We start from the raw sequence: 13,603 nt of genomic DNA, 5'->3' as shown, positions 1-13,603 counted from the left end.
GAAGGGCTGGAAAGACGTTGCGTTGTATCCAAAAATTAAGTAAAAATTCGAACTCAGCGCATTAAAATTAGTAGAAATCGATATGTCACTTCATTTTTAGATTTCAAAAAAATGTCATTGTATATGGGGGGGGGGGTAAGGGTTGAAGTTATGAAATGTAATTTTAAAAATTAGTGAGTTGACTTTTTTTTTCAGTTTGATGAGTCCTGACTCTTGAGATGTGAGTCTTCAAAAGTTTAGCCTTTCTGAAATGAATCGCAGATACATGAGAATTGGAAGTCACCCCTCCCCTCCCCTCCCCTCCCCCTCCCTTAAAACCTACTGAAAAGTTAGGATGTGATAAATGTTTACTAGATTTTGGAAAGAAGTTAAATATTCTATGTTTCGTTTAAATTCACGTTGAATAAATTGTGTTTTCAAAAAAAATAAGGCATTTTTGAGGTAGAAGGGGTAGCAACTAACTACCCCTAAAATTCGAGCCAAAATTTTGAGAAAGAAGTGAGGCATGCGACACATCACCTGACATGATTTTTGAGGTGCTAATTACGAATTTGGCCTTGATTTTTCGATTGGACCCCCTCCAACGTCGTATACCCCTCCCCCTCCCTCATGCAATGAGCTCAGAATTCAAACAAATGATCCCAGTAGTGCGACACATCAATTGGTACGTTTTCAGAGGTGGGAAACTCGAAAATGATGATAGTTTTTTTTATTGGACCCTCTCCAAGGTCACTGTACCCTTCCACCTCCCCCCACGAATGATCTCAAAATTCAAAAAAATTATCCCAGTAGTGTGACACATCGATTCATACGTTTTTAGAGGTGAGAAACTCAAAAATGATTTTGGTTTTTCGATTGGACCCTCCCTAAAGTCTTTGTACCCTCCCCCTCACCCACAAATGAACTCCAAATTCAAAAAAATTATCCCAGTAGTGTGACACATCGATTCATACGTTTTCAGAGGTGAGAAATTCGAAAATGATCATAGTTTTTCGATTGGACCCTCCCTAAGGTCTTTTTACCCTCCCCATTCCCCTCAAATGAACTCAAAATTCGAAAAAATGATCCCAGTGGTGCGACATATCGATTCATACTTTTTCAGAGGTGAGAAATTCGAAAATTATCATAGTTTTTCGATTGGACCCTCCCTAAGGTCTTTTTAACCTCCCCCTCCCCCACAGATGAACTCAAAATTCGAAAAAATGATCCCAGTGGTGCGACACATCGATTCATACGTTTTCAGAAGTGAGAAAATCAAAAATGATTATGGTTTTTCGATTGGACCCTCTCTAAGGTCTCTGTACGTTTCCCCCTCCCTCCACAAATGACCTTGAAATTCAAAAAAATCATCCTAGTAGTGTGACGTATCGATTGTTACGTTTTTAGAGGTGAGAAACTCAAAAATGATCTCTGTTTCTCAATTGGACCCTCTCTTAAGGTCTCTGTATTCTTTCCCCTCCCTTCACAAATGAACTCAAAATTAAACGAAAATTATCCTAGTAATGTGACACATCAATTAATATGTTTTCAAGGACGATGAATCCAAAAATGACCTCAGTTTCTCAATTGGGCTCTCTTTGAGGGCTCTGTACCCTTCCCCCTCCCCCTAAATGAAGTTAAAATTCAAAAAAAATCACCCTAGTAGTGTGACATATCGATTGATACGTTTTTAGAGGTGAGAAACTCAAAAATGTCCTCTGTTTCTCAATTGGACCCTCTCTAAGGTCTCTGTACCCTTCCCCCTCCCCCCAAATGGATTTAAAACTCAAAAAAATTATCCCAGTAGTGTGGCACGTCGATTGATTCGTTTTCAGAGGTGAGGAACTCAAAAACGATCGTCGATTTTTGATTGGACCCTCCTTAAGGCCTCTGTACCCTTCCTCCTCCCCCACAAATTTATTTTTAAATTAAAAAAAAAAAGTATCCCAGTAGTGTGACATATTGATTGATATGTTTTCAAGGACGCCAAATCCAAAAATGACCTCAGTTTCTCAATTGGACCCTCGCTAACTTCTTTAACCTTCTTCTTGACTTGCGCACTTCATTCCAATATTCAAAATTTGAGAATAATCGTCCAATAAAAAGTGATATAAGAAATAGTAAGCATATTTTGATTGTGGAAAACGAAAATAATCGTTAATTAAATTTTGCAAATGTCGCTCGTACAAAATGTACCTGAAACGGAAATCAAACGCGATTTAAATTTTTTACTATAGTATTTATTTTCACACCAAACTCGTTTTTGTCACAGAAAAAAAGAGAAAAAAAAGGTAGTATAAATCTTAGGTAAAATTAAAACACGAACTTAAAATCGTAAAACACATACACAAATTACACACACACACGTAACATATAACGTACGTAATATAAATATAATAATTTTGATTTAATTGTTTTTTTTTTTAACTCTAAAATTCACGTCTTATTAAAACAATCAGAATATATAAATTCATTTTTGAGCAATCCATTATTTAACTCACATACGCACGCAAACGCTTCTATAAAATAATACAATATATGGTGGTGTTCGAGGGGCAGGGGTGAGGGAAAACGTACGTGTACAAAATACATATAAATAAATACATATAATTAAACTGGTTGAAACGAACCAATTCTGTAACACATATTTTTAAAAAAATGCATCGAAAAAAATTCATAACTTCATAAGTGGTGCATATTTTTACGTAGTGTAATAAATACTCAATATTCGTATAAAAGTAGGTAGGTTCGTCGTAATAATCTGGTGTACATAAGTATAGGTATAGTTTGGTACTTGGTGGTTTCGGGCACGTGTAGGTAATATACGGTTACGGAGGGTGCAATTTTTTCATATTTTAAAAAAAAAGAAAAAAATATGTACGCGAGTACGTAAATATACTTATACGATTTATAAAATATATAATCTAATTTTAAAATTGGTTCACAGCCTCTATACAAAAAAAAATATCATCCGCAGCAGTATTTTACAGGAAAATTAACACAGGGCTGAAAAACTCCCTTCGTTTTGGATGCTGAACGTGTCCAATGATGATGCAGGGATTCTCCAGGAAGATGAGCTAAGGAGCAGAAAAGACCCTCAACAAACAAAAGCATCAGACTGATCCTTTCTTCTCCAGCAGAATATAAAAAATATTACCCCTCTGACCTCGTTTCCTTTCAAAAAAATTTATTCGTTGTTCAAAAAAGTAAACGAAGTGAAATTTGAAAGCTGTAAAACTGGTTCCAATATTTCCTTCGTATCAATCAACCTCCCCTTTCTCTCCTCTCTTGCAAATTTACCCATATTATTATCTTGAAAGAGACCTGCAATGTTGGCCAGCAGAAAAATACTCCCTCCCTTCTCCTCTCCGAGCAAATCTACGAATCTAACCAATCAATGGACACGACGAAGGAGTTTTTCAGCGAATTGACTTTTTTCATTTTCGAAATGATTTAATTTTCCTGCGCAAAGACACACGTACATGAATGTTGAAACCGTGGACAAAATATAATAGGAGGGGGTAGAAATTACGTATAATATAACGTCAAAAATAATTAATAATATTAATACTTACTACGACATGCGAAGTATACGAACGATTTGTTGAAGAAAAGAGAGAAGGGTAAAAAGATGGGGAAAATTTTTGTACCTAATTCGTATAGTAACACTAATCCTATATAAATGGCTTAAAAAATAGGCATAAAAAAATTAATAAAAATTAAATTGATGATTGCCAAACCACAAAATTAATATTGGTACAAACGTGCTATTTATTTATAGAAGTACATAGAGTAGATTACTTGGTAACGAAATATACACCGAAATTGGATTGCTGTCTTTCTCTTTCTCTCTCTCTCACATTCTCTCTTTACCTCACTCCATCATCACTTTATTCCATTATTACTTTTTTTTTTTTCATCATTCAAACAATGACCATCGTCAATCATCAACTTAATTTAACACCGGTGTTTTTTTTTGTTTTTGTTTCTTATACAATTCAACCAATACACACGAGTAATAATAATGAAAAAAAATAAGAAAAGAAAAAAACAATACTCTCGAAAGAATGTACTAATTGATGAGTATCGTGTTTCTTGGGTCGTGGTCGTCGGTCCGGTGGTGGTCGGTCACCTGCGTCAGTGCGAGCTGCCAGGGAGGTGGGGACGGGTACAGGGGATCACCTTGAACGATCCGAAGGCCGTTGATTTATTATTAAAGCTATTCTGAAAATTTTCCTCGTAATATTTCATACTACGATGGAACATAGAGTAGGTAACTAGAGTCTAGAATTGGAAAAAAAAATTGTCGAATTTCGTGATCGAGTGTCTTACGTATTATCGGACACGTGACAGGGAACACACACTCGAATAGTGATTGTTCAAGTTCCAAATGTGGAGGAAAGGAAGGCAAGAGGAGACAAGGGGCCAGGGGGTAGGTAAATTGAACTATATTGGCATCGAGCTATCGTTGTCGTCATCGCCTCTCTGCTGAAGAGGTGCTTGAAGGAATTATAATAAGTCGTCCAGTATGACCATTTTGACTCGTTTGACCAATGGGAAAGTTACACGTTCGGGGCAGACGGTGCCTTCGAAGTCGTCTTGATTCAGAGAGAATATCATCGCTCCGCCGAGACCTTTTTCGGCGATGTATTCAGCCTACAAACATGATGGAAATTCGAATTAATTAAATGTTCTCAATTTATTGTGAAAATTATGTACCTATATGAGGAAAAATAATAAATAGGTTACCTTGTAAGAGAGACTTCTTTCGTTATCGAACGAGAGCCATTCTTTATCATTATAAGCGTAAGGGACTCTGGTATTACCATCGAATACGGTAACTGTATCCTTTAAATTGGTAAAATCGCAGATTTTTCTATAAGATACGAATCCTTTCTCTCCTATCGACCCATATCCTTCGGCCAATGCTCCGTAACCATTTATGTTCGGGTATTTCAACCTATATAACAGAGTAAAAAGCCCCAATATTAATGAGAATTGTTTGTTTTTTGTTTTTTTTTGATTCTCGTTACAGGAATTGGAATTGAGCATCGACTTACGTCCAAGAATGGCCATAAGTTGGCATACCGACGATGATTTTACTTCTTGGCATACCGCGATCGATCCAGTAATGAACGGTGTAGTTGGTGTTAAGGGTGGTTCCGTAATTGACGTCGATGCCGCTTGAAAAAAGAGGCGAATTCGGTCCGGTGAAAGGTAAATACCAAACGTAAGCGTGGTAATCGTAGCACATCAGGTTGACGAAGTCGACGTATCTGGAAGTAAAAGTCGAAAATGAAATTTGGATGAATTGGGCTGGATTGTGGAGGATTTGATGCTGTTAGTTCAAGTTGTAAATTGAGATGCTTTTTTTTTTTTAGATTCGAGTCGTTGTTCGGTTGCTATTATTCGAGATGATCGGAATTGTAGATCATAAATGAGCTGATAAGGAAGCCTTTTGATCACTCAGTCATCGATTTCATTCTTTTTTAATGCAGTATGAAGATCCATGGTTCACCTCAAAAAATTCAGCTGTTCGGTCAATAAATTGACGATCTTGCAAGAGGCTTGAATTTCCCAAAATTGACCAAAAATTTCAGAAATTTGATGAGAAAAGTCGAATAGCCGAGTTCCTAATCCTTCCTTAGAAAATACTGGTTTTGAGGGCCCACATTTTTTCAAAAAAAAAGGCCAACTGTTGAAAAATGTTATTGAGCAGCACCTACCAATTGACATGAGAGAGAAAAGATGTATTTTCAGCAATAGAATTTTTCAAAACAAAAAAAAAACATGAAAATTTCAAAGTACGTAACAACGAGATTTTTTGGTCAATCGGTCGCTGACTTTATTTCACCTGAGCATGAAACCCATTGAGTATAGGTAGTTCCCAAAAAAAATTTTCATTGTTAAAATTGATGATAATATTATCGCTGAATGGAAGTTTCCCAAAGTTATACCTGCTCAGTTGCACATTTCGAGCTTAAGAGGAATTTTTTTGAAAAAAATTGTGTTCAAAAATTACATTTTTCTCATTCACGTCGGAAGTGGATTCAAAGTGAGTTGGTGGTTGGAATATATTGCTTAAAAAGAAGGTCCTAAAGGATGCAGCTGCTCAATTTCACTTTTCAAGTTTTTTTTTTTTTTTTAATGAGTTGAAAAAAAAATGTTCATCACTTTTGTTAAAATTGAACCTTTAAAATTATTGTAATAATTTGTCATCAATTTTTACCATTTTTAGACCTTTTTTTTTTTTTTTTTTAGAAAATTTGAATTCTTGTAGGACCCTCAAATGTTCGTTTGAGGAGCTACATTTTTTTATGGACTGTTTTTTTTAAAATATTGAGTGGAAAAAATGTTCATTACTTTTGTTGAAATTGGACCTTTAAAATTATTCTAATAATTTTTCATAAATTTTTATCATTTTTAGACCTTTTTGGAAATTTTGAATTCCTGTAGGACCCTCAAATGTTTGTTTGAGGAGCTAAATTATTTTCATGGGATGTTTTTTTTAAAATAGTGAGTTGAAAAAAATAAAATTATCATCACTTTTATTGGAATTGGACCTTTAAAATTATTCTAATTACATAATAATTTTTCTCAATTTTTATCATTTCTAGAATTTTTGGAAAATTTGAATTCCTGCAGGACCCTCAAATGTTTGTTGAGGAGCTAAATTTCTTTCATGGGCTGTTTTTTTTTTTTAAATAGTGAGTTGGAAAAAAAATAGAATTATCACCACTTTTCTTGAAATTGGACCCTTAAAATTATTTTAATTAATAATTTTTCATCAATTTTCATCATTTGTAGACCTTTTTGGAAATTTTGAATTCCTGTAGGGCCCTCAAATGTTCGTTTGAGGAGCTAAAATTTTTTCATGGGCTGTTTTTTTTTGAATAGTGAGTTGAAAAAAATAAAATTATCACCACTTTTATTGGAATTGGACCCTTCAAATTATTGTAATAATTTTTCATCAATTTTTATCATTTTTAGACCTTTTTGAAAATGCGAATTCTCGTAGGACCCTCAAATGTTCGTTTGAGGAGCTAAATTTTTTTTCATTTTTTTTTTTTTTTTTCAATACACAAAACAGTAACTGAGTAATTGAGAGATTCGCTAGTAAGTAAACACCGTAGCATTTTGAGGTCCACTTTCGACAAGATAAGAAAAAATGTAGAACCTAAATTTCCCATAAAAAAAAATTTTTTCCAAACAACTTCGAGTTTTGAGGTCTACAGAAAAAGTTATTTTTCTAAAAAATGAATCGAAACTATTTTGACTAATTTTTTTCTACAAATTTTGCTTGGAGGGGAGGGGGGAGGAGCAGGGGGTCTCATAATTCATTCAAAATCCAAACTTCAAGTTGTACTCGTATTTCATCAAGCGAATCCCCCTCCTCTGATTTCAGCAGCGAGAATAAATTACTTATCCAAAATGTATGTAACTAAAATTTTGAAATATCAAAATTGAACTTTTCAAGGCAAAAGCTCAAATTTGTATGGGGAGTCCAAAATTAAAAACTTTCATTTCAAAATTGAACTCTAAAGGCAATAGCTCAACTTTTTCACGATGAGTGAAAAATTTCAAAGCTAGCCTATTATTTTAGAAATCAGGAAAAATCACCGTAAAGACCAAAAGACATTTTTGACCCGATTTTCAATCAATCAATTTTCGAAATAAGTTTAAACACCCCTGAATGAGGGCAAGGGCACCAGGGCCCTCAAATATTTTGATCGAAATTCAAAAAAATTCCTCAAGTGAAGTGATATATCGATTGTTGGTAACTTGAAGACGCTGAGTTCGAATATTGGCTTAATTTTTCGATCCGACTCTTTTAACCCCCTCCCTTCTCCCCCTCCTCACCTCATCAGTGCCCTAAATTATCGAAGTCCGATCAAAAAATTGAAAATGAAACGTAACGTGTTGTTTGTGTGGTATTAGAAGTTGCTGAGTTCGTGTATCTACTCTTTTTTTTTTGGGTAAGACCCTCTTGGTGTCCCTCGGCCCCCAGTCTGCCTCCTCCCAATTTTGAAAAAGTCTGAAAATGAAAAAAATGTGATGTGACGTGTCGATTTCCACTTGTTTGAGGTTGCTGAGATCGATTATCCGCTTATTTTTTCAATTCGGACCCCCCCCCCCCTCCAAGAGGCCTCTTCAGCTTCCCTTCTGATTGTGAAAACAATTGAATAATGAAAATTCTATGTGATTTATGGATTTTTGCTATTTGTATGTCGCTCAATTCGATTATGAAGTTTTGTATCGAATTCGACCCTTCATCAGACCTTCCGTAACCCTTCTTACCCTTCACCCCCCTTACACCATTTTTTGAAAAATATGTAGCTGAGGTGAGGTGTGACATATTCCTACCAATTTGAGCTCGTTGAGTTCGAATATAACTTTTTTTCAGATTCAACCCCTCGATGCCCCTCTGCCTCCTTCCCCAATTTTGGAAAAAAAATGAAAATACGGTGTGACGTGTCGATTTCTACTTATTCGAGGTCGTTGAATTCGACTATTTATTTATTTTTTGGATTTGACCTCTCAGTTTAGCTCTGAAGCATCCTAATTTTGATTGAAGTCAAGTCAGCGACGAGGAAGAGAAGTTCTGTGCTGTTCCTCGAAATTTTAGGATCCTTTGAAGTACTATTTACTTTCACCATTGACACATTTTTGCAGTTTTTGAGCTATTTTGAAAATTCAAACTCTTGTTGGACCTTCAGATTTTAATTTTAAGTTCCTGAAATTTTGTGCGAGCTTCATTTCTGATGTAAAAAAAGGACAGAATCGATGACAGAGTGACGAAAAACTTTTCTTCTGAGTGATTCTCAGTTCAGTATTGCATTTTTCTTATCGTTCACCTTCAAAATGAGGGTTTGTTGAAGTTTTTCACGAAATTATAAATAAAAAAACCAATCAACGCTGAAAAATCTCAAGAAAAAAAATTGGGAATTTTTCCTCACTTCGAAAAAATATTAAACTGGCAAAATTAATTGTCCTTCGAATTTTTCACAATTCTGTGAACTTTTCATACTTCAGTCTGACTTTTGCCTCTTAATTTTTCAAAATTTCACGTCTTTGAAATTCTTCTAATCAAAATCATTTTTTCGAAGTTGTAATTTCACATGCTAATTCAACCGATTTATTTTTCTTTTCCCAAATTAGTTCACCTTCACACACTTCTGCGAAATAAATCTTGATCAAACCTCATTTAAATTCGAAACAACAAAAGTCTCGATCTATTTACATTCCCCATCTCCACTTCACTCAACGCAGCAATTTCTAATTCACACACCAACGAACTCGAATCAATACCTCACATTATATTTACCTTATCGTACAAAATTCTCTAACTGTAAAAATAATATTTATACTTACAACGCCATACTAGGAACATCGTAGGCTCGATCAGATATTACATAAGGAGCAGCGACGGCAACGCTAATCATAAATTTACTACCAAAAGACGTTCTCATTTCTTTCAGCAGTTCGGTGAATTGATCTCTCTGGATAACATCACGAGTTTCGGGCCAAGCCGGGAATTCCCAATCAAGATCTATGCCGTCCAACGAGTACACTTCCAATACTCTAGTAACACTTTCAACGAACCTGTAATTCAATCATGAACCACCTTTAATGTGAATACATATTTCCAGAAAAACAACAATGAATCATCGATTAATTAGGTGTTTTTTTTTGTTTAGATCAAATTACCACATACATTTTACGGTTTGCTTCGGTCGAGACCATTGTGGCGAAGGCATCACTCGAGGTGGAAAACGAGACGACAGATAGGAGCAGTTTTAAATTCGTGTTGTTTTTCTTCAACGCTAAAAGCTGGTCGACGATCTGCAAATAGGTGAAATATTCGTCGTTAGTTTATTCTTTATCTTATTGTCATACAGAAATGGTAATTTGAGGTTTTTTATTTATCTTTTTAACAACGAGAGTTTATCAACACGCCAAATATTATAGGTCTATTTACTCGTACTCAAATCACAGAGTAAACAGAGTGGAACTTACGTCAGTGTCAGCGAAATGAAGACTGTTATTGTGCACTGTGGCGAACGAGATGATAATATGAGTACATAGATTAGCATCGATATCATCCGGATATAATCGATCGACCGAAGATGATCGACTTGGGGTTACATAGTAACAAACTAAAGCGTATGGTTTTTCTACGTGTTGATAAGTCTCAACGTTCGAGTTGATTTTATTTCCAGATGCTTTATTGAGTCGATCAGTCGATGGGCTATAGCTGCCGTTAGCTAAAGCATACGATAGGACTCGATACTCCGAGAACCGTACCACATCTGTAGGTAAAATCAGAATACGAGTTATTGATATTTTACATCGATTATGTTGCAGATAACGATGAATCAAGATGCAAAATATTCACCAGAATTTTCTCGTTTAGGTCCAAACAGAACGATATCGAGGGTTTCGGTTTTACGTTGCATTTGTTTGATTTGATCCCAAATCATGACCAGAGATATCAACGTAATCGTGATTGATAACACAATGAGCCCGAAGATTGCCCAAGAGTGAGCTACGCAGCTGCATTTTTTCCTGAGAAACAAACAGAAAAGTTCATTTCAGAGTAAGATATTTGAAAATTGTGCATTATTCGGAGTAAATAACGACTCGATACTAACTTTGGACCTTCCAGGAGCTGATACTTGGGATCGGAATGATTCTGAAACAGAACCATTTTTGCTGGTTTTTCACACCACTGCACTTTACTCGATGAAAGCTACGAACTCGACGATTTGGAGTCTCGAGGAGTAAATCACTAAGCAAACAACGACTCTACGATTACAACGATGTGTAAACACGATAAGTGATTTTTCGTACGACTGATTCGCGTCGCTTAGATGTAAAATACTCTACACTAAACACGAATGGAACTTTCGAACTTGGCTGCTAATAACATAACTCGACGTTACCTTTTTTTTTTTATTTTCTCTCTCAAATACTACAAACGCGAAAACATAAATATAAGCATGACGGAAGAACCATGAATCGTTTAACATCAACTTGGCATTCCATTCGAAAGGTAAGACGTAAGTAAAGTTAAAGTTGTTGTCGAACGATATTATCGTCGTCGAACGGACGTTGTGTGTAGTAGAAATTCCCAGAAGCTGATTTACGCATTGCCCCCTTTACCCCTCCCTCCGGTGAAATGTTTTTTTACCTGTGTATTGCGGGTTGCGGTTCGACAACTTTTACGGCGATAGGTTTTGTTTGAAAGGGAATGAGTGTGATTGCTGGATGCACTGAAGTCTGTATGACGTCATAGAGGAGTAAGAATAGATTGGAAATTACCGAATAATTACGTTACGTGTTGACGTTGAGAAGTTGAACGTATTTTTGGCTAATTTGTTATTGTTGTGTAATTTATGCTGAGTAAGCATTTTTTGATATAATTTTGTTGTTTTTTTCTAGTTCTGTTGTGCATAGTCAGAAAAAATTCTCTAAGGAAATTTGAGACAGAAAGTTGCCGTATTGGGCAGATGCAGAATCGAGAAGAGAAGTGACGATGAGTTCGAGATCAATCAACATCAAGGTAAGTAAAAAATTTGAAGGAAGCTGAAAACATTTTTATGTTTGTTTCTTTTCTTTAAAAATTGACCGATTTTTTGATTTTAATTTTAGGTATTTTCCATTTTCTCAACCCTGAGTAGAAGTTTTCAAATTTTGAGTTCCTACCTAGTACCTACCTAATGGAAGTGCATATTCTTCAATTTGAACCCATCCTCGTGCTTCAGAATGGTATATTGTGAGTACCTTATTTTTTTCAATTTTTTTTTATTCTGTTTAGGATTTCTAAATGAGATTTTTGACCAATTGGTAAACCAATTAGCGAACGTTACGTGTGGTACTCGACGTAAGTGAAGTACTTGGTAATATATCTAATGTACATAAATTATGCGATTTGGTACTGTTAATTGATAAGATTAGGTACCTACTTACTCATATTCCTAATTTCAAATTTCCGGAATTCAGGTGTGTCATTTTTTTTTTTTTTTTTTTACAGAATATTACTGCAGATTGAAAAAAAGAAGATGTGTCGAAAAAATGAGGGCAAAAGTCGACAAACTTTTCTTGTAGCATCGTGATAATCGTGATGATTCTGGTGCCTAAATCAATGCAATTTTTGGCAGATTTTCCTACCTGAATCAGTTCAGGTGAGTTATTTTCTGTATTAAAATTCTTGTTTTGGAACACCTTGTGTATTTTAACTAGACTATCAAATCTGCACGAATGTATGGAGGTTTGCGAATCGCAATATTTGAAGGAACTGTGTCCTAATGAGCAATTGAATGAAATTGCTCAATCTTGTTTCATCGAATTTTTATCAAGTCATCATACTTGAAATAACTTCATTATAGGAAGCTAAAAACATGACTAAGATTGCTCTAGAGGACTATAATTCCAGACTTGAACAAAATTATAATGTTAATCCCCAAAATTTCTGGAGAGAAATAAATGCAAAGAGGATCTCTAAAAATGACTCAGGTGTTAGTATAGTTGATATGCATGGAGTAGAGAGACAGGGAGATGATATTGCTGATTCATTCGCTGAATTCTTCCAGTCAGTTTATACAGGTGATGATCTAGCCAATTTTGATGATACAATCTGTGATTCAGCCCTCTCAGGAGCTGGTCCCTCAATACTTATTAGAAATATAAATGAAAGAGAACTTAAAACTGTTATCTCAAAGCTTAAAACTAAACACTCAATAGGACCAGATAATGTACCCTCTTATGTGTACAAGGGAGTAGGAGAATTTTTAATTAAACCCCTTACCTATATATTTAATTTGATAATTGAGAAGAGTAAATTCCCAACTGCATGGAAATGCTCAAAGGTCATTCCTGTTCCAAAAAAAGAGGCACCAGGGAAAGTTACTAATTATAGGCCAATCTCATTAATCCCTATTCCCTCCAAGCTTTTCGAAATGGTGGTATATGGCAGACTATATCCTAAAATTGAGAATATTATTTCAGCAAATCAGCATGGCTTTGTTGAAGGTAGATCAGTCAACACAAATTTAGTCAACTTTGTTGAATACAGTCTGAGTTCCCTCGATGGTGGTGGTCAAGTAGATGCAATATATACTGATTTCAAAAAAGCATTCGATAGTGTAAACCATGGTTTATTGATTCAAAAACTAGCTAGACTTGGCTTCTCTCAAAATTTGTGTAAATTGTTCTGGTCTTATCTTGATGGTAGAGTCCAATATGTGTCTTATAAAAATAAAATATCCAGAGTTTACCCCTGTCCATCAGGTGTCCCTCAGGGCTCCAACTTGGGTCCCCTTTTCTTTCTTTTGTTTATAAATGACCTACCTTTGGTGATAGATAATTCAGAAATACAGCTTTTTGCTGATGATGTAAAGATATATAGGAAAATCAGAGATATAAAGGACTGCCAGGGTCTTCAAGCAGATTTGGATAGGCTTGTGAAATGGAGTAACAAGAATAAACTGTCCCTTAACATCTCCAAATGTGCAACAATGACATTCACTCGGAAAAAAAATGTTTTGAAGTATACCTACACAGTTAATGAGGAAGAACTTTGTCATTTGACCACTGTTCGGGACCTGGGTATAAATCTAGATGT

The 13,603-nt window shown here is 35.2% G+C and overlaps 1 protein-coding gene across 1 annotated transcript; it reads right to left on the bottom strand.

The window, feature by feature from the left end:
• Window positions 1-2,197: 2,197 nt before the first annotated feature.
• LOC135842842 (chitinase-3-like protein 1) lies at window positions 2,198-11,104 on the bottom strand. The gene is made up of 8 exons (XM_065360499.1): window positions 10,632-11,104; window positions 10,376-10,545; window positions 9,997-10,289; window positions 9,695-9,822; window positions 9,352-9,582; window positions 5,040-5,255; window positions 4,729-4,939; window positions 2,198-4,635 (listed from the first exon to the last, which is right to left on the bottom strand). Exons 1-8 carry the CDS (start codon window positions 10,685-10,687, stop codon window positions 4,489-4,491), a joined length of 1,452 nt encoding a protein of 483 aa, XP_065216571.1. The 5' UTR covers window positions 10,688-11,104; the 3' UTR covers window positions 2,198-4,488.
• Between the last annotated feature and the right edge of the window lie 2,499 nt (window positions 11,105-13,603).

This window comes from Planococcus citri, chromosome 4 (genome assembly GCF_950023065.1).
Source record: "Planococcus citri chromosome 4, ihPlaCitr1.1, whole genome shotgun sequence".
Taxonomy (NCBI): Eukaryota; Metazoa; Arthropoda; class Insecta; order Hemiptera; family Pseudococcidae; genus Planococcus; species Planococcus citri.
This window is presented reverse-complemented; position numbering and strand designations above follow the sequence as displayed.

Excerpts from the sequence above, each read along its gene's own strand:
- LOC135842842 (XM_065360499.1), bottom strand. The coding sequence starts at position 10,687 with ATGGTTCTGTTTCAGAATCATTCCGATCCCAAGTATCAGCTCCTGGAA. Across the intron at positions 10,546-10,631 it reads CAGCTCCTGGAAGGTCCAAA|GAAAAAATGCAGCTGCGTAG; the intron begins GTTAGTATCGAG and ends TTTGTTTCTCAG. Across the intron at positions 4,636-4,728 it reads AAAGAAGTCTCTCTTACAAG|GCTGAATACATCGCCGAAAA; the intron begins GTAACCTATTTA and ends TCATGTTTGTAG.